The 21,688-nt window shown below is 42.2% G+C and overlaps 1 protein-coding gene across 4 annotated transcripts in view; it reads right to left on the bottom strand.

The window, feature by feature from the left end:
• SLC17A5 (solute carrier family 17 member 5) overlaps window positions 1-13,962 on the bottom strand; it is a 57,643-nt gene extending 43,681 nt beyond the window's left edge. Inside the window, exons 1-2 of one of the 4 annotated variants that reach the window (XM_032651519.1) lie at window positions 13,132-13,962; window positions 756-952 (exon numbers count right to left, since the gene is read on the bottom strand). In XM_032651519.1, coding sequence (XP_032507410.1) covers window positions 756-952; window positions 13,132-13,225 — 291 coding nt within the window. In that variant the 5' untranslated portion in view covers window positions 13,226-13,962. Of the gene's footprint in view, window positions 1-755; window positions 953-1,668; window positions 1,792-10,488; window positions 10,682-12,473; window positions 13,109-13,131 lie in introns of those variants that run through there. The other 3 variants (XM_032651521.1, XM_032651523.1, XM_032651520.1) reach the window with 3 other exon arrangements.
• Window positions 13,963-21,688: the final 7,726 nt, after the last annotated feature.

Here is a 21,688-nt window from a genome sequence, read left to right as displayed (position 1 = left end):
GAGGCCCGCGTGCCGCAAAAGAAAAAGGACACCTGGGACTTCCCTGGCGGTCCAGTGGTTAAGACTGTGAGCTTCCACTGCCGGTGGTGCAGGTTCAATCCCTGGTCGGGGGACTAAAATCCCACATGTCGCACAGTGTGGCTACCCACACAAAAAAGGACACCAGCCTTTCCCGCCTGTATTGTCTCCCCATGTGAGACCAAAGAAAATGTTGAAAGTGTGTAAAACTCAATTCTGAACAAATGATGAACATGCACTTATCAATTCCAGTATAATATGAGGGAGGCGAGATGACATCAGCAGCTTAGGTGAGGCATGTATAGATTTTTTTTTTTGAAACGGACCCATTCTTATTTTTCATCCTATAGTTGAGATTAGCTTAATCCTCCTGCAACAGGACCCTTTAAGTAGTACAGCTATTAAATAATGGTCCCACAAAAACTATTTAGCAACATCTAAAACAACCTAATTTTCTAATACGCCAGACGGGTTTTTCCAAATTCTCTTCAAGGACAGTATGTTTACGGAGGAAACTGAAAAACTGCTTTTCAAACAGATCAGGGTGCAGCAGCAGCAGCTACAGTTATAAGTTAACTGTCTAACCAGTTACTGGGAAAACACAAAAGAAAATGATTCAGAGTTTACATGAAGAAAGTGTCTGTGTTTCTGTAGGACGAATAAATTCAATATTTTTCAATATTTTTACTCGGAAGTATTTTAGGATTAAGAGCATTTGCTTGAAAACCAGCACTGACCGTTTGGTTGTGAAGAACTTTTATGGGAGTGGAATGCTCTGCACATTCGTTGGCAGTTCTATTATCTGCTGCAGTCGTGTTGGAATCCACCATATCCACTAACGCCACACTCAGATTCACCCGTAATGAATAGAGAACGAAGAAACCAAAAAAGGCCAAAAATGCAAGGTTGTAACGAGCAGAGCGGCACACTGGAGCTGAAATAAAGATTGGTGGAAAAACTTTCATTTAAAGAATAACTTAGATGATACTGTCTAAATCACTAAAGAGGTCACTTCTTAGATGTACACAAATGAATAAATCATGAATGTTTTTCTGAGAATATTCTCAGATGAAGCATATCTAAAAACATGTACCAAGGGGCTTCCCTGGTGGCACAGTGGTTGAGAGTCTGCCTGCCGATGCTGGGGACACGGGTTCGTGCCCTGGTCTGGGAAGATCCCACATACCGCGGAGCGGCTGAGCCTGCGCGTCCGGAGCCTGTGCTCCGCAACAGTGAGAGGCCCGCGTACCGCGAAAAAAAAAAAAAAAAAAAAACATGTACCAAAGAGAATTTGTTCCCAGTACCTGTAGTTTTGATAAAGATTTAACACATGAGAGCCTGAACTGTAAGACAGTTTCTTAAAACATGGAGGCAACAACTTTGCTCAGAAAAATCTGCATTCCAGAGTCAAAACCAAACCCCCAATCCCTGTCAGCTGGCAAGAGAAGAGAAAAGCAGGTAAGCGGGTTTAACGGCATCACTATTTCTGAAAAACATGTCTCAAACATGGCCAATAAGTCCTCGAGCGTTCAGCGTGGCACGTACATTACTGACCACGGGTCAGTAGCCCTCTCATCATAAACGTTATCTCAGCACAAAAAAATTTACTGCCAAGGCCAGGGCAGGAAACCCCTCCTGATAATTTCTTACCTTGAAAAGTATCCTCAGAGGCTGGGTTTGAATCAGAAGCCATGATTAATACTTAAGGTTCTCCTAAACTAAATGCATTTAAGAGCCCAGAAGCAAACTTGCAGAATCTATGACAGTTGCAGCCCCTGTGACGGTTGCTCAGTTGGTCTTGCTTAAAGGGCCCACAGTAAAAAGCACAGTTAGTGAATGTACCACAATGATTTTTAAAAAAAAAAGGAAGGCAGAGTGGGTTGAAGGAACCAATGAAAGGACGATCATGTGACAGGAGGAGTCTGACCTAGTTTTTCACTCTATAGGCGTATGCACATATTTTCTCTTTTTTCTTCTTTTACTGAGTTGCAGAACTGGAGGGGGGATGAGAATGCAGGAAGCTGACTTAAGGGTGACTGACCCCGAGCGACAACGAGGAAGTGGCTAATCCAGGTTTTTACAACTTAAGTTTGGGCAACACTGAGTGTGTGATAAATATGTGTTGAAAGATACGAACATCTGTTTCATCTGCTAATGACGAGTTAAAGTTAAGTACGTATATATGAATATATGTGTGCTTTTATTTGGCAATGACTTATTAGCATTACACACACACACACACACACACACACGTGTCTGTTTTTCCCTACTCAGGAATCCTGGTGTTTTCATTGACCTCACCTCACACAAGGATACATTTTTCAGAGTACAACGGTCTTGGTACAGATTCAGATCGAAACTTGAATGAATACAGCATAACTGTATTTACGTGTATGTTAATATACTGTGATCCAACTCACTTTTCTACAAGCACTCATACACTTAACAACTGCTATCACTTTTTCCTCTGTGCAAGACTGACATCTTTTAACAGACAACTTTTCATTTGGCATTCTTGCCTCCCTTTTCAGGAGTACAGCTGGCATTAGAACGATGGCACCACTGCCACAGTTCGATCCAGACCTGTGAAAACTATATTTCTAAAGCTTCATTCATGCTGCCTCTGTTACCTGAATCTAGACACACTGGCTCTCTGCCCCAAGCAAAAAGGCAGCTGTCTAGTTAAGGACAGTTGCAGAATGCAAGGCATGTTTTATAGGAGAGCACATTTTCTTTATCATTGCTCTGTGTTGGACGAGAATATACAGAGAAGTCTGGATGGGGGCGGGGCTCATAATCTTTCCAAATTTGGGCAATTAAAATGTGTTACTCTGGGTAATTTGGAGCAGGAAATACCCAGATTAATGTACTGTCTGCTTTGCCAAGGTACCATATACAGAGTTCATTATCCGCTTCAGCAGAGGAGTGAGAAGATGTGACTTACGGTTTAAAGAGCTTCTCTGGTTGCTGTGTGGAGATGACAAAGGGGCAGAAGTGGTGAGGGATGTAGACACAGGGAGATCACTCAAGGGATTATTGGAAGTTTCCAGGAAAGAGGTGATGGCGGCTTAAAGTAGAGTAAAAGCCCAGGCAATGGAGAGAAATGCGTGGATTTGAGATAACTTTAAAGGCAGAACTGACAGGCCTTGCCAACACACTGGACACGGGGGTTAGTGAAAGGGAGGGACACAGTTACCAGCGATGCTCTTACTCTGAACAGCTTTACTTTTTGCTACTCTGACTTGTAATGTTATCACTCCATTCTATCCTTGAGTTGCCTTATTTTAACCGTATGTTATCAGTTCTCCCCACACGATAACTGATTAGGAGTATGATATACCTTACCGTGTGAATATCATGTAGGGGTAGAAGCTTGGGAAGTGGAGGAAAGGTGAGCAAAATGATTTCAAATCCCTAGTGATACTACTTGGAAATCTGACCTAGAAGTTATGGACCCGGCAACGTTAACTTTTGGGGGCACCGAGTCAATAATCAGAAAAGAAAAAGCCAACACAGGAGTCACGAAGTATATGACTATGAGATTTTAAGAACATTACAAATAAGGGGTTACTAGTTTTCAAAAATGATTGTCGATTACAAATCAGTCAGAAAGATTTTGTTTCAAGAAAGTATGGTGACAGCACAAAATGTGCCTGTGAACTTGGCCAGTGTTTGAAATTGGTCCAAGAAAAGCGTGCTTGCGTGACGAGGGGAGAGAACATTCATCCGGCGCCCGCCACACTGAAATCAAGTTCAGAACAAAACCATGCTTGCGTAACCAACGGAGCACCCATCAAAACAAATATCAGCTTCTAAAACATGGTTTAAACTTAGGAATGTGGAGTGGACGGAGCTGAAAGAACAGAGGCTGATTTAGATTGAAGCCGACCTGGTGACGGAGCTCAGCTCCGATTTTCACTGGCTGTATGTCTTTGGAGAAGTTAGTTAATAGTTTTCATTATCAGGTTTCTCAGCTCCCAAATGAGGTGACCGCCACCCACCTCACTGGGCTGTGTGTGCATTAGATGGAATACTGAAGGGCAGTCAGTAAAAGTGGGCTCCTTTCCCGTTTATCCTGGAAAAAGTTATACCAACGAGATAAACGGCTACGATACACATTTGTGTGTAACACGGGACAGAAGACTGACATAAATGTGCTGTGTGTGGGGTAGGGGATGGTCAAGGAAGGCCTCTGGGAGAAAGAACACTTGCACTGGACCTTCATCAATAACCAGGTTCGAGGAAGGAGAGCGATGCAAGCAGAGGCAGTGGCAGGTACAGAAGTATGGAAAACAAGCCAGAAGGAGCAGGAAACAGCAGACGATCTTATGGGGCTGAACTATGGTGCTGTATAACTCAGAGTGGGACACTGGGCACTGAATTTAATAACAAGAACAACAGGTAATGGGGGCAGGACAGGAATAAAGACGTAGAGACTGGACTTGAGGACACGGGGAGGGGGAAGGGGAAGCTGGGACGAAGTGAGAGAGAGGCATGGACATATAGTCACTACCACATGTAAAATAGATAGCTAGTGGGAAGCAGCCACATAGCACAGGGAGATCAGCTTGGTGCTTTGTGACCGCCTGGAGGGGTGGGATAGGGAGGGTGGGAGGGAGGGAGACGCAAGAGGGAAGAGATATGGGAACATATGTATATGTATAACTGATTCACTTTGTTATAAAGCAGAAACTAACACACCATTGTAAAGCAATTATACCCCAATAAAGATGTAAAAAAAAACCCAATAGGTAGTAGTTATTGAGCCCGATGGGCTCGATATCAGCCTAAGTGCTTTGCCTATATTAGGGTCATAAAGATTAGTTGAGGTGGGGTATGTGTAAAATACTTAGAACACTGCTTAGCACATAATATGCCTTCAAATAACTGTGAATTGTTATTATTATTGCTCTTCCTGGACATTAGGAATTGAGGTAATTTGTTACGGATCAAGGTTATTTCTCATTTGTGAGAAATCAGAAGTTGAAAAAAGAAGTTAAGAAGCTGTTGAAGCGGGTGTTAAGTTCCCAGGGAAACACGCAGAATTGCTGAGCGAGTGGACACCCACCCAGAACTGGTGGGCGCAACCTGCCCTCGCGTGTGACCTTGAAGCACGACTTGCCTGTACGCAGAGGCAAGCACCAGGTAAGCAGACAGCTGGCACTGAGATGGTGTGGTGACAAAGCAGGGAATTTAGAGTGCTGACAAGAAAATAAAGGGTTGGACTGTGATTCTGACCCAAGAAGCAAGTGAAATGGAGAGGGATAATGGTTTAGGAAAAAGCACACTGGAATATAAAATCTCAGGGAGGGCAGGAGCTTCTGTTCTGTTTTGTTCACTGCTGTACACCTTCAACGCCTAGAGCAGTGCCTGGGAGAGTTGGCATACGAATATTTAGGGGGCTTAAAAGCAGAGAGGTGTTTCCTGATGGAAATTTCCTGATGGAACTTCACAATTCTACCTATGAAGTTCTCTTGACGATAGATGAAACAGACAGATCTTCTCTCTACTTTTGTATATGTGTGAACTCTTCCATAAAAAGATGAGTGGTCAGTGGGTGGAAGGTCCAGATGAAATGAGAGTGCTCAAAGTGGAGCAGTTACACAGGCAGGTAGGAAGGAATTCTGGTTGTTGTTAAAGCAGTCATGGGAGATGACAAGGCCCAAGGGGTGACTGAGGAGGGAAGGAAGTCATCAGACACATAGGAGTCTGAGAAGTTGAGGGGACGTGGTGCTGGATGAGGTGCCACTCAAGATCACGGTGGGAATTAGAGTGTAGAAGATGGAGGTGTGTGAGGTGGTAAAGCCTATGACGACTGAAGCAAAGTGCTGGGAAGTGGGCAGAGGAGAAAACCACGTAGGGGAAAGGAGCCTAGCCTAATGGCGTTGCGAGTGGAGGGGTGATTGTCTGGAAGCATCAATGTGGAGTAAGGAAAAGTTGATCCCACCAACTACTACAGGATAACAGAAAATCACCCCGTGAGACAGCAGGAGTGGTGAGTCCAGAAGGCCAGGTTTCTGCTGCAGCAAGGAGGTGCCTGAGGTGAGGGAAGGCTGCTGAAAAGCTGAGGATGTCCAGCCTTTCTTCATTGTGGGAGGGTCTGGCAGTGGGGAGAAGCAGGCCTGGCTGAGGGGCAAGGAAGTATTGAGCAGTGAGGGGCTGAGACTGAGGCAGAAATCCACGGTCGGCGGCACTGACCTATGCAAAGACGATGACTTTCTCTAGAGGAGGGGGCCTGGACTGGTGAGCCCCCTGACCAGGGGACTGCATTAAAAAAGATTTCCTGGGGCGTCCCTGGTGGCGCAGTGGTTGGGGGTCCGCCTGCTGGTGCAGGGGACGCGGGTTTGTGCCCCGGTCCGGGAGGATCCCACGTGCCGCAGGGCGGCTGGGCCCGTGAGCCATGGCCACTGAGCCTGCGCGTCCTGAGCCTGCGCGTCTGGAGCCGGTGCTCCGCAACGGAGGAGGCCACGGCAGTGAGAGGCCCGCGTTCCGCAAAAAAAAAAAAAAAAAAAGATTTCCTATCTAAATGGATAAAACAAGTTTGGCTTTTAAACAGGGTAACATTTAACTGGTCTTAGCCTGCCTTATGGGTAGTTCATTCCTGATAAATCCTTATGTATTCTTAGCTCCCAAATTAATACCCATTTACAAGAAAACACCAAATTCCATTAAAATGGACTCAGTTACTTTAATATTAACATTGATTATCACATGACCCAAGGCCATTTCCCTTCCTTCTGTAACATGGTTGCTGTCTACCAGCGCTCCATACCTTATATTTAAGGCTATATTTACACACAAATTACGTTTGTGAAACACAACGCTTATGTAACTGAACCTTGAATGTAACCATCTGCCTCCCACACCAAAATAGTAGAGGTAAAAAACAAAACAAAAAATGAAATAAAGCAGAGGATGTGCCATTATAGCTAGAAAATCACAAGTTCCAACACAGTGTGACATGAAGAATGGGGCCCTTATTCTGTGCTGTTCTCTGAGGAATGCAAAATCCAGTCTTCACTGATGGTGATAATAATGATAATAATTAACACTGACAATATGCCAAACTCTATTCCAAGCACTTTCTATTAGCTTATTTAATCCTCACAATAACCCTATAAATTAGGTGTATCATTTTCCCTGATTTACAGGCACAGAGAGGTTAGGTTAGGCCGCAGAACTACGATCGGCCATTAGGCACCCTGCCTCCAGACCCATGTTCTGCCTTTAAACACAAAGAAATGTCTTAGGAGACCTAAAACTGATTTTTCATAACGTGAATGAGCACATTTTGGTGCAACAGTATGTTGAAAATCCATTTAATCAAATACAAGACACATCTCATTCATACAAAAGTAAACCTTCAACTGGTGGAAAGTGTGAGGAATGGAATTTTTATGTGTGTGCCTAATTCCCTCCTCCCTCCTACCTAAATTAGGCAGAAGAATCTATACACTTCCTGTGGTTTGTCAGTATTGAGCCGCCCTTCCCCCATCACTTTGTTGTTTTGTTTTTAATTTTTATTGGAGTATAGTTGATTAATAATGTTGTGTTATTTTCAGGTGTACAGCAATGTGAATCTGTTATATACATATATCCATTCTTTTTATGATTCTTTTCTCATATAGGCCATTACAGAGCACTAAGCAGAGTTCCCTGTGCTATACAGTAGGTCCTTATTAGTTATCTATTTTATATATAGTAGTGTGTATATGTCAATCTCAATCTTCCAATTTATCCCTCTCCCCCTTACCCCTTGTAACCATAAGTTTGTTTTCTACATCTGTGACTCTATTACTGTTTTGTAGATAAGTTCATTTGTACCCCCCTTTTTTTAAGATTCCACATATGAGCAATATCATATCATATTTGTCTTTCTCTGATTTACTTCACTCAGTATGACAATCTGTAGGCTGAAGGAATCAGGCTCCCTGACTTCAGACTATACTACAAAGCTACAGTAATCAAGACAGTATGGTACTGGCACAAAAACAGAAATATAGATCAATGGAATAGGATAGAAAGTCCAGAGATAAACCCACACACCTATGGTCACCTAATCTATGACAAAGGAAGCAAGAATATATAATGGAGAAAAGACAGTCTCTTCAATAAGTGGTGCTGGGAAAACTGAACAGCTACAGGTAAAAGAATGAAATTAGAACACTCCTTCACACCATACACAAAAATAAACTCAAAATGGATTAAAGGGCTTCCCTGGTGGTGCAGTGGTTGAGGGTCCGCCTGCCGATGCAGGGGACACGGGTTTGTGCCCCGGTCCGGGAAGATCCCACATGACGCGGAGCAGCTGGGCCCGTGAGCCATGGCTGCTGAGCCTGTGCGTCCAGAGCCTGTGCTCCGCAACGGGAGAGGCCACAACAGTGAGAGGCCCGCATACCGAAAAAGAAAAAAAAAAAGGATTAAAGACCTAGATGTAAGGCTGGACACAATAAAACTCTTAGAGGAAAACATAGGCAGAACACTCTTTGACATAAATCACAGCAATATCTTTTTTGATCCACCTCCTAGAGTAATGAAAATAAAAACAAAGAAAACAAAGGGGACCTAATTAAACTTAAAAGATTTTGCACAGCAAAGGAAACCATAAACAAAATGAAAAGACAACCCTCAAAATGGGAGAAAATGTTTGCAAACGAAGCAACCAACAAGGGATTAATCTCCAAAATATACAAATAGCTTATGCAGCTCAATATCAAAAAAATAAACAACCCAATCAAAAAATGGGCAGAAGATCTAAATAGATATTTCTCCAAAGAAGACATACAGATGGCCAAGAAGCACATGAAAACATGCTCAACATCACTAATTATTAGAGATGTGCAAATCAAAACTACAATGAGGTATCACCTCCCACCAGTCAGAATAGCCATCATCAAAAAGTCTACAAACAATGAATGCTGGAGAGGGTGTGGAGAAAAGGGAACCCTCCTACACTGTTGGTAGGTAGGAATGTAAACTGGTACAGCCACTATGGAGAACCGTATGGAGGTTCCTTAAAAAACTAAAAATAGAGCTATCATATGATCCAGCAATCCCACTCCTGGGCATATATTTGGGGAAAACCATAATTAGAAAAGACATATGCACCCAGTGTTCATTGTAGCACTAATTACAATAGGCAGGACATGGAAGCAACCTAAATGTCCATCGATAGATGAATTGATAAAGAAGATGTGGTACATATATACAATGGAATATTACTCAGCCATAAAAAAGAATGAAATAATGTCATTTGCAGCAACATGGATGTCCCCCATCACTTTGGTGTGCATCTCTGAAATCTACCTGACTACGTAAAAGCAAATGCTTGAAAAGCAAACCAGTCAGGTTACTGACAGGTTACTGAGAATTCTGTTGTGTTCTGTCAACCTGAGACATATTCTTTTTTTTTTTTAAATAAATTTATTTATTTATTTTTGGCTGCATTGGGTCTTTGTTGCTGTGCACAGGCTTTCTCGAGTTGCGGCAACCGGGGGCTACTCTTCATTGCAGTGCACAGGCTTCTCATTGTGGTGGCTTGTCTTTGTTGTGGAGCACGGGCTCTAGGCACGTGGGCTGCAGTAGTTGTAGCACACGGGCTCAGCAGCTGTGGCTCGCAGGCTCTAGAGCGCAGGCTCAGTAGTTGTGGCACACGGCCTTAGCTGCTCCACGGCATGTAAGATCTTCCCGGACCAGGGCTTGAACCCCTGTCCCCTGCATTGGTCTTAACACTACAGAAACATACTTTAATTTTAGCTCTCTCAATAAAGCAGCACTACGCATAACACAAAACCATGTCCTCTTATTCATGACGGAGCAGGGAACTTTCAAATTTGTGAAGGATTCAACAAAAACGATTAAGCATTTTGCAAACAGGAATTTCTCCAACGTAACACAAATGTGGCAGTGTTGTGACGAGGAAGAAGGATGGGACTAAAAACTGGAAGAACTGTGGTTAGTCCTTAATATGGCTACAGCAATAGTGGGAACTTAACCTCTCTGGCCCTCAGCTGTTTACATATAAAATGATGCCCACTTGATAGGAGTTAGTCTCTAAGGTCTTTTAACCGCTGTAAAATTTTACGACGAACATTTTATCAGCTTTTCTCTTCTGAAAAATAAAACTATACACATAGGCATAGATAAGGTACAGCTAATTTCATAGAGGTTTGTTCCAGAAACAAACATAAAAGATAAGTAAAACATATGCAAACATACAAAAAGAGAGGTTTTAAGGTCTGCTGAAGGTCTTCAGGCACCAAAAGTGAAAAAAAACCAATTCTGGATGGAAAGTTTTTTTTTGTTTTTTTTTAAACACCTACACTTTCTGGAATGTGCAAAGTAAACATACAGAACATAACTTAAAAAATATAACTAACGGGCATCGTGTTTCTCCTATTAGCTGTACATGGTAGATAGTATGACTAAAGCTAGGACAAAGGGCACTACTGCGAGAAAATGAGGTAATACCTGGTGCCTCTTATAAAGCGGTTACATCCATCTTTGTCTTTTCCATCCCTTCTCCTGGTGCCCCTCTCCTGTCCTGCTCGCAGCACCCCAGACACAGAGCTTAATTTAAAATATTGTTGACGGGCTTCCCTGGTGGCGCAGTGATTGAGAGTCCGCCTGCCGATGCAGGGGACGCGGGTCCGGGCCCCGGTCCGGGAAGATCCCACATGCCGCGGAGTGGCGGGGCCCGAGAACCATGGCCCCTGAGCCTGCGTGTCCGGAGCCTGTGCTCTGCGATGGGAGAGGCCACAACAGTGAGAGGCCCGCGTACCGCAAAAAAAAAAAAAAAAAAAAAAAAAAAAAAAGAAATTAAAATATTGTTGATTAATGCAATACCCTATAACAGTAGGCGCCTCTTCTCTAAAACCCTTATCATATTTTAAATAGCAAAACAAAATGTGTTGCTGCTATTCTTACTTCACTTTTGCTCTCCAGCGGTATGTAAAGAGTAAAAATAAGAAGTAAAATGGTTATAATGAAGACAGCCGCCTCAAGGCATGAGGAACAGGGCTAAGATCTATACACTCAACCCATGAATCAAGCAGGGATTGTTCTTAAAAGGAATGAATTAATTTTTTTCTTTTTCAATCTACTTTATTGAGGTGTATTTTACATACAATAAAATGCTCCCATTTCCAGTGTACAGTTTGGTGAATTTTGACAAATGTATACATCTGTGAATCCCAGTCAAGCTGCAGAACTTTCCCATCTGCATCTTGTACCCTAAAAAGTACCCTAGTGCCTCTGCAGGCAATTCCTTCCTGCCTGTAGCTTCCAGGCAACCACTGATCTGCTTCCTGTTATTACAGATTAGTTCTGCTTGTTTAGAACATCATACTGATGGAGTCATACATTAATATGGTGGTTTCTTTTGTGTCTGAGATTTACCCACATTGTTATGTGTATCAGGAATTTCTTTTTATAATACCACCAAGTATGCGTGAATATACCACAATTTGTTTATCCATTCAATACCTGCTGATGAACTGATGGATACGTTGTTTCCAGTTTTTTACTTTTATGAATTAAAGCTGTTATAAACATTGTTTGGTATTATGGTAATGTATGTTTAACTTTAAAATAGATTGCCAGTTTTCCAAAGTAGTTGTGCCATTTTACACTCTTACAAGCAAAATATGAGAGTTCTAGTTATTCTGTATGTTGGCCAATATTTGGTATCTTCAGCCATTTTAACTTTAGCCATTCTAGTAAGTGTGTAACAGCTCACTGTGGTTTTACTCTGCATCTTCCTGACAACTACTGACATTTAACATTTGAGCTAAAATTTGATTATATTTATATATATGTCTCCCAATTGCAACAGAATATAGTAGTCTCTAGGGAATATCTTTATTATTTCTGTATTTCCAAACTAGATTATTTTGCAGAAGAGGATTATAGAAATCTAACTCGTATGCTATAGAAAAAGATCAGTTTATGGAACTAAGTCTGACTTCCAGGTAAAACGGCATTATGGTACAGTGTTTACATTGAGCGCCCACAAAAATAAGCTCCCAGTTGCCAGATAGAGCTATAATGTTACCACCTCTACTGCCACCATCTGGTAATGATAAAAACAAATTTAGAAGATACCACAGGATTGTACTGTTCTTGGTCAGGAAAAGTCAAATTTCGAATTCAACTCTGTTTCGCATGCACACATCTTTGAAACTATAGAATGCATGCAAACTGATTTATTCTTTAGTTTTAATTTCTTTTAAAGAAGTATAGCAAAATATTTTAATTTCCCCAAATTCAGGGAAGATGCATTGTGAAGTAACTCCTTTCCCATTTGTTACAAGACTTTGTGCACATTACCTTAGTGCTCTACCAATAACCTATCTTGAGGATAACCTGTTTCCTAACTTAAGTCGTAGACTGCTGAGACTTAATCGTAGACAGCTATACGGGGGGAAAAAATGTATGCAGTACTTTTAACCTCTTACCGCACAATTTCAAGATATTCGCTGGGTTATCCAATAATTTTCCTCCGCATACTCAAAAATGTTAACCTCAGTCCTTTTTTGTGTCTCCTCTTCATGCCCAGGGAGCTAGCTACCAGATCACGTGCTGGAGGGCGAAGAGCTGTGGTAACCCGGCAGTGACACGGAGGAAGAGCCCGCGGCTCCGTCCCGTCCTCTATCCTTCAATTGCAGATTTCTCCCCAGTTCGCTCTTCTACGGGGTCCTCCCCTCCGCCCTCTGCCCATTGATTTCAAGATTCTCCCCAAGTTCGTTCTTCCACAGGGACCCCGGCTCAAAACTACCGAAAATCGCCGGGAGCCCAGCGCCGCCAGCGCCCAGCAGCTCCCCGCCCGGGCCCGCCTGCTGCATCTGCCGAGGCCCCCGGGGCTGCACCTGCCGAGGTCCCCGGGGCTGCGCCTGCAGAAGTCCCGCCCGAGCCTCCGCCCGACCCGGCCCGGCCTCACGGTCCAGCCCGCCTCCTGGGCCCCAGAGCTGCTTCTGGGCACCCGAGAAGGCAGGGGCTGAGTGGGGTCCTGAATGGGCTCCGCGTTCTTAGTCCCCTCGCGCTTAAGCAGCTCTGGACACCCTTTACCTCGGGACCGCCTCCCGCCCGAAGACCCTGGTTCTCTCAGCTGCTCACCGGTTTCCGCCCGCGGGGCGCGCTGCAAGAGCGGCGTGCGGTCCTCGCCCTCCTCGCCGTCGCTCGGGGCAAGATCCGGAACCGGGGACTTCATGACGTCTCCAAGGAGCGGCGGCGCCGACCACCCAGCGGAAAAGAAAACTCAGACTGAACAGCCGAAGACCCCCCGGGCCGCGGTGGCCAGGCCGAGCTGGGCCGCTGGCACCGCCCCCGGCCTGGCACCGCCCCTCGGCCACGTCTTGCCTCGGGCCCCGCCCAGGGACAGTTACGCAGACTCCGCCTCTGTCGCCATCTTGGGTTCCGGCAGCTCGGCAACTGGTAGTGGGGGAACGGCGGTTTTCGGGCGTCTGGGCTTGCTGCGGCGCGGTTGGCGCCTAGGTAGCTGGCCCGCCGGGTCGCTGGTGTCCTAAGGAACAGCGTTCCCCTCCCTGGCGCTCCCTTTACAAGGAGCTCAGGGAGCAGGGGTGACTGGGAACCTTGAGGCGGGCGGCAGGGGCTTAAATCGTGCATAATTGAGGGGAGGGCTTGGACCGAACTTGGAGTGGATGTTTTGTATTTGACGTTCAGTTATAGTAGTAAATTGCCGTGAATATTAGCAACCCTGGTACTATCTGCCCGTGACAGCATATTGTCTCTAGGATACCCTTTGAGGCGGAAACGAGGCAATAGAAACATATTGTTGAGTCCTATGTAATTGCCTATTTCGTAGGTCAAAATGACCCAGTATCAGCAGTTTCATATGGTTCACCCTGTAGAATCATGTGACGTATGTCTCCACAGGTCTAAATCGAACAGGTTCTCCTGGCATTTGCTGACTCTAAGGTAGAAGCGCTAGGAAAATGCACTAGCTTGCCTTGCGGGGAGGGGGTGGGAGTGGGACATACCTCTTCTGACCACAGGCAGTTCTCTGTGGGTCATAAAGAACTGGAGATGAAAGGGAAAATGAGATACGGCAGGTGCCCTTGGGGAGTTCATTGCAGCAGGGAAGAAACCCACAAGTCAACAGTTAAATCAGCCAGGTCAGAGGCTTGGTGAGGTCCAGGTGGGAACAAATGAGAGGGTCAGCCTTATCCGGAGGGGAGGGTGGCAGCGACTGCTGGAGGCATCCCTAACCTCCAGATCGGTAAATGCTAGTAAGGTCATCACGTTACAAGGAGGACAAATCAAGCCTTGTTTCTGAGTTACTGAAATTATCCTGTATGAGATTTAAACTGTCCGAGGAGGATTCTGGCCCTTCAGGAATCTTGTAGAGCAATGCCCCTTAAACTTGAATGTAGGAAATCACCAGGAAGTTCCTTTTAAAATTCACGTTCAGGTTTATCAGGTGTGGTATGACAATTAATTAAAAATTTTTAAAAAATCGTTTGGTTTTTAATTTGTTAATATATTATAAATTACATTGATTTCTAAAAAATTGAGGTTTAATTGATTTACAATATATTAGTTTCACGTATACAACATAGTGATTCAAAATTTTTATAGATTATACTCCATTTAAAGTTATTATAAAATATTGCTTATATTCCCTGTGCTGTACAATGTATCCTTGTAGCTTATTTTTATTATACAGAGTAGTTTGTATCTCTTAACCCCCTACCTCTATCTTGTCCCTCTGCCCTTCCCTCTTCCCACTGGGAACCACTAGTTTGTTCTCTATATCTGTGAGTCTACTTCTGTTTTGTTATATTCATTTGTTTTATTCTTTAGATTCCACATATAAGTGATAACAGTATTTGGTGACAGTTAATTTTATGTATCTACTTGGAGGGTGCTTTTGGATGAGGTTAACCTTTAAATTGGTGAACTCTGGGTAAAGCAGATTGCCCTCTGTAATGTGAGTAGTCCTTATTCCATTAATCTAAGGCCTGAATAGAAGACCTACCCTCTGAGCACGGGGGCGGGGGGTGGGGGGGGGTGGGGGGGGGTGGGGGGGGGTGGGGGGCGGGATTCTCTAGCAGACTGCTTTCAGACTTCATTTGCACCATGGGTCTCTAGGCTGCCAGGCTACACGCAGATTTAGGCTGGCCAGCCTTCATAATTGCACAAGCCATTTCCTTATAATTCTTTCTAGCCATTTCCTTATAATTCTTATTATGTCCTGCACGCACACACACACACTATTGGTTGTGTTTCTCTGGTGGACCCTGGCTAGTATATCTGGGATGGGCCTGAGATTCTGTATTGTTAGGAAGCTCACAGGTGACCACAGTTTGAATAGCAAGGTTATAAAAGACTTGAACCAGGGAATAAAGATTCCAACAGACTTGAAATATTTCAAACCACAGGAGGTCCTTTAAAAAAAACAAACAACCCACACTTTTAATTTTAGAAGTTTTAAGTTTACAGAAAAGTTGTAGAGATCGTCCAGAGAGTTTTTCATACCCTTTGCCTTGTTTGACCTGTTGCTGAGGTCTTACATTAGTATGATACATTGATCACAACTAATTAGCCAATATTGATAGATTTTTTAAAAATACATTTATTTATTTTTGACTGCATTGGGTCTTCATTGCTGCACGCGGGCTTTCTCTAATTGCTGCGAGCTGGGGCTACTCTTTTTTGTGGTGCGTGGGCTTCTCATTGTGGTGGCTTCTCTTGTTGCAGAGCACGAGCTCTAGGCGTGGGCTTCAGTAGTTGTGGCATGCGGGCTCAGTAGTTGCGGTGCATGGGCCCAGTTGCTCTGTGGCGTGTGGGATCTTCCCAGTCCAGGGCTCGAACCCATGTCCCTTGCACTGGCAGGCGGATTGCTAACCACTGTGCCGCCAGGGAAATCCTTGATAGATTATTGTTTTGTTTTTTTTCTTTATAAATTTATTTATTTTTGGCTGCATTGGGTCTTTGTTGCTGCACGTGGGCTTTCTCTAGTTGCACTGAGCGGGGGCTACTCTTCGTTGCGGTGCGCAGCCTCCTCGTTGTGGTGGCTTCTCTTGTTGCGGAGCACGGGCTCTAGGCGCGCAGGCTTCAGTAGTTGTGGCTCGTGGGCCCAGTAGTTGTGGTGCACGGGCTTAGTTGCTCCACGGCATGCGGGATCTTCCTGGACCAGGGCTCAAACCTGTGACCCCTGCATTAGCAGGCGGATTCTTAACCACTGCGCGGCCAGGGAAGCCCTGGTAGATTGTTAATGGAAGTTCATACTTTATATTCCGATTTATTTAGTTTTTACCTAATGTTCTTTTCTGTCCCAGGATTCCATCCAGGATGCTATATTATATTGTATTTAGGCATTGTGTCTCATTGGGCTCCTGTAGACTGACAGTTTCTCAGACCTTCCTTGTTTTTACTGATCTTGAAAGTTTTGTAGAGTACTGGTAGGTTTTGTAGAAAGGCTCCCAATTTGACTTTGTTCGATGTTTTTATTATAATTAGACTGAGGTTATGGGGTTAAAGACCACAGAGGTAAAGTGCCATCCTCATCACATAATTTCAAGGGAATATGCTGTCAACATAACTTATCACCGATTGTTATCACTGGTGGTGTTAAGCTTCATCACATGCCTGAGATGGTGTTTGTCAGGTTTTTCCTCAAGTTCCTCTTTTTTTCCCCCTCCCGTTCCATTCTTTTCACTCAGTATGTGCAGCCTCTACTTGAGGGGTAGGGACTTTATGCTTCACCGGTTTGAGGGGCAGAATTGTTTTGTATGGGAGAAGTGTCTGTTTCCCACCATTTGTTTATTTTATATATTTTTTAAAATTAGGGACTCTGATTTTATTTACTTATTTTTACATTTTTATTTAGTATTGGAGTATAGTTTATTAACAATATTGGGTTAGTTTCAGGTGTACAGCAAAGTGATTCAGTTATACATATAATGTATCTCTTCTTTTTCAAATTCTTTTCCGATTTAGGTTATTACAGAGGATTGAGCAGAGTTCCCTGTGCTATACAGTAGGTCCTTGTTGGTTATCGGTTTTTTTTGGCTATGATGTGCAGCTTGCAGGATCTTAGTTCCCCGACCAGGAATTGAACCTGAGTCATGGCAGTGAAAGCACAGAGTCCTAATCACCGGACCTCCAGGGAACTCCCATGGTTATCTGTTTTGAATATAGCAGTGTGTACATGACAATCCTGAACTCCCAATCTCTCCCTCCCTCCCACCCCCATTTGTTTATTTATTCAGTCATTTATTTGTATTAGTATGGACTCATGGTTATTTATCTTATACTTTGGGTTATAATCCAACACTTTGTTATTTATTTTATTGCTCAAATCGTTCTAGCTTTGGTAATTGGGAGCTCTTTCAGTTGGCTCCTGTGCCCCTTTTATATGCCCCTGCTGTGTTTTTTGAGCACTACCTTACTTTCTGATATTACAAGCTGTCCTAGCTCATCCTGTATAGTCTCTGCTCCTGCCATTTCTCCAAGGTGAATGATAAGAAACCAAGATGGGTGGGTGCTGGGTGTACTTCTTGTTACATTGATTCCAGGCCCAATTTTTTTTTTTTTTTTGCGGTACGCGGGCCTCTCACTGCTGTGGCCTCTCCCGTTGCGGAGCACAGGTTCTGGACGCACAGGCCCAGCAGCCATGGCTCACGGGCCCAGCCGCTCCGCAGCATGTGGGATCCTCCCAGACCGGGGCACAAACCCGTGTCCCCTGCATCGGCAGGCGGACTCTCAACTACTGCGCCACCAGGGAAGCCCCAGTCCCAATTTTTTGTTATTGTTTTCTTTTATAATCTTCTCAAGAGGATTTTAAAAAAAAAGTGTAAGATAACACCTTTTTCTTCCTTATTTCTGGCATTTAATTCCTGCTCACTACCATAGAAGATTGTTGTTGATGTTATTTATTTTTTGGTTAGTAATTCCTTTCTTTAACAACACTCTAAGCCAGTACTGTTCAATAGAAATATAACGCAAGACATATATGTAATTTAACATTTTCTAGTAGCCTCATTAAAAACTTAAGAAACAAAAAAAAGGTGAAATTAACTCTATAATATACATTCTTTAACCCAATATACCAAAAATTTTACCAATTCAACATCTAATCAGTATACAACACTTAATAAGATATGTTACATTCTTTTTTTCAGTGCTAATTCTTCGAAACCTGGTGTGTATTTTATACTTACAGCACATCTTCGTTAAGACCAGTCACATTTCAAGTGTTTAATGACCACACGTGGCTTGGGCTACCATTTTGGACAGCACAGTTGTAGACCATGTGAGGACTTATTTTTTTCCCCCCAAATCCTGTGTTTACATGGGAAAACAGTGTCTTCTGAGCAGTGCCTAGTTCAAAAGAATCTAGCTGTTTATTTCCTCTGTAAAATGAAGATTATAATAGAAACAACTATTATTGGTAAACAACTCATAGGGTTATTATGAGGAATAAATAAGATAATGCATGCAAATCATGGTATATGATGGGTAGTCTCAATATATGTTAGCTATTATCATTTTTATTAAGTTTGTTTTGGAAAATGAGCTTACCCATCTTAAGAACTTTATTTATTTATTTATTTTGAAATATAGTTCATTTGCAATGTTGTGCTAGTTTCTGGTGTACAGCAAAGTGATTCAGTTATACACACACACACACACACATATTCTTTTTCATATTCTTTTCCATTACGGTTTATTACAGGATATTGAATATAGTTCCCTTGTTGTTTATCCGTTTTATATATAGAAGTTTGTATCTGCTAATCCCAGACTCCCAATTTATCCCTCCCCCCACCCCCTTTCCTCTTTGCAACGATAAATTTATTTTCTATATCTGTGAGTCTGTTTCTGTTTTGTAACTAACTTCACTTGCGTCATATTTTAGATTTCACATATAAGTGATAGCATATAATGTTTATCTTTCTCTTTCTGACTTACTTCACCTAGTATGATAATCCCTAGGTCCATCCATGTTGCTGCAAATGGCATTATTTCATTTTTTTTTTGTGGCTGAGTAGTATTCAATTGTATTTATATACCACATCTTCTTTATCCATTCATTTGTCGATGGACATTTAGATTGCTTCCATGTCTTGGCTATTGTAAACAGTGCTGCAATGCATGTATCTTTTCAAATTATGGTTTTCCCCGGACATATGCCCAGGAGTGGAATTACTGGGTCATATGGTAGCTCTATTTTTACTTTTTTAAGGAATCTCCATACTGTTCTCCATAGTGGCTGTACCAGTTTACATTCCCACCAACAATGTAGAGGAACTCCCTTTTGATTTTCCTTATACCTCTTTTAAAACACGTATCACATTCTATCTGGAATTACATGGTTAGTAGTTGGCTGTGCAGCTGTTTTAGTTCCTTTTTGTGACTGTAGGTGTCCTAGGAGCTGGTACCAAGTCTCATTTATCTCTGTGAGCTGAGAAGTTCCTAACCATGTTTCTTTCACTGTGCTTATCATGTTTCACAGTGCCTTATCATGTTGGCCATGGTGAAACTACCAAGGTGAGAATTTCAAGTAGGTAGGAATATATAGGGATTAAAAAACTCAATGGAGAGACAAATATTTGAATCACTAAATTTAGAAATAAAGTCGGTAAAGGAATTTTTGGATGAACAGTGTGGCCCTATAAAATCATCCTTTATCCCAGATTTTCCTCTAAAGTAAATAGTTATAATCACAAATGATAAGGATTATTGAGATATAATGGTTATTGAGATATTTTTTTCAATGTTTTAATTTATTTTTTTTCGCCAAACTTGACAGTTGATCATCAGAGAGTTGATTTCTTCGGATTAATTTCAGAATTCTTTGTCATTTTATGGTTTTGAATCTCTAGGATTTAACAACTATTTTCTTTAAATTGTGTCATATTATTTTGTATGAAGAAACATTTCACCATTTGGAGACCTTTTCCTCATAGAATTCTGTGAGTTAAATTCCACTGATCATTTTTTTCCTCAAATTATCTTTGTAACTTATATAGAATATTAGTCAAAATATTTGCTCAGAAAATAGAGTTTTGCAAAGGAGAAACACTAAAACTTTAAGTACCACAGATCAGCCTAACTTAAAACAATGACCTAATGTAATTATTTAAGAAAGAGTGTAAAAATATTTTAAAAGGATAGGATTGGTAGGAAAATTTCTATTAAGTCTAAGGTTTCTCTCTAATATATTTTCCTTATAATACAGGCATCACAATTCCTGATTTCAAACTTTATTACAAAGCTATAGTAATTGAAACAGTACTGGCATAAAAATGGTTACATAGACCAATGGAACAGAATTGAGAGCCCAGAAATACCCACACTTATAAGGTCAACTAATATTTGACAAGGGTGCCAATAATATTCACTGGGTCAAGGTTAGCATCTTCAATAACTGGTGTTGGGAAAACTGGACAACTACATGCAGAAGTGTGAAATCGGACCTCTATCTTATATCATTTACAAAAATCAACTCAAAGTGCATTAAAGACTTAAATGGGAGACCTGAAATCGTAAAACCCCTTAGAAGAAAACAGAAAAAAAGCTCCTTGACATTGGTCATGGCAATGATTTTTTGGATATGACACTGAAAACACAAGCAACAAAATAAAAACTAAGTGGAGCTACATCAAACTAAAAAGCTTCTGCATAGCAAAAGAAACAATCATCAGAATAAAAAGAATGGGAGAAAATATTTGCAAACCATCTGTCTGATAAGGGGTTAATATCCTAACGTACCTAAAGGAACGCATAGAATTCAACTAGATAAAAACCAAATGGTCTGATTAAAAAATGGGTGAAGGACTTGAATAGACTTCTTTTCCAAAGAAGACATATGAATGGCCAAACAGGTACATGAAAAGATGCTCAGCATCACTAATCATCAGGGAAATGCAAATCAAAATCATGAGGTATCACCTCACACCTGTTAGAATGGCTATTATCAAAAAGACAAAAGTTAACAAATGTTGGTGAAGCTGTGGAGAAAAGGGGACCCTTGTGCACTGTTGGTGGGAATGTAAATTGGTGCAGCCACTATGGAAAACCATATGGAGGTTCCTCAAGAAATTAAAAATAGAACTACCATATGATCCAGCAGTTCCACTTCTGGATATATATCTGAAGGAAGTGGAGTCAGGATCTCAAAGAAATACCTGCACTCCCATGTTCACTGCAGCATTGTTCACAGTAGCCAAGATATGGAAACAACCTAAGTGTCCATTAACAAATGAATGGATAAAGAAAATATGATGGAATATCATTCACCTATATAAAAAAGGAAATTTTGCCTCTTGTGACAACATAGATGGACCTCGAGGACATTATGCTAAGTAAAATGTCAGACAGAGAAAGACAAACATTGTATGTTCTCACTTACATGTGAAATCTAAAAAAGCTGAACTCGGAAATAGAGAGTAGGACGCTTGTCGCCAAGGGCTGGGGGTGGGGTGAGGAAAATGGGAACGATGTCAGTCAAAGGGTACAAACTCCCAGTTACAAGATCAATAAGTTCAAGGGATCTAATGTATAGCATGGTGACTATAATCAACAACACTGTATTATGTATTTGAAAGTTAAGAGAGGAAATCTTAAATGTCATCACCACACTCGTACACAGAGAGACAATTATACGAGGGGACGGAGGTGTTAACTAACCTTACTGTGGTATCAT

The sequence above is a fragment of the Phocoena sinus genome, chromosome 12 (assembly GCF_008692025.1).
Source record: "Phocoena sinus isolate mPhoSin1 chromosome 12, mPhoSin1.pri, whole genome shotgun sequence".
Classification (NCBI taxonomy): domain Eukaryota; kingdom Metazoa; phylum Chordata; class Mammalia; order Artiodactyla; family Phocoenidae; genus Phocoena; species Phocoena sinus.
This window is presented reverse-complemented; position numbering and strand designations above follow the sequence as displayed.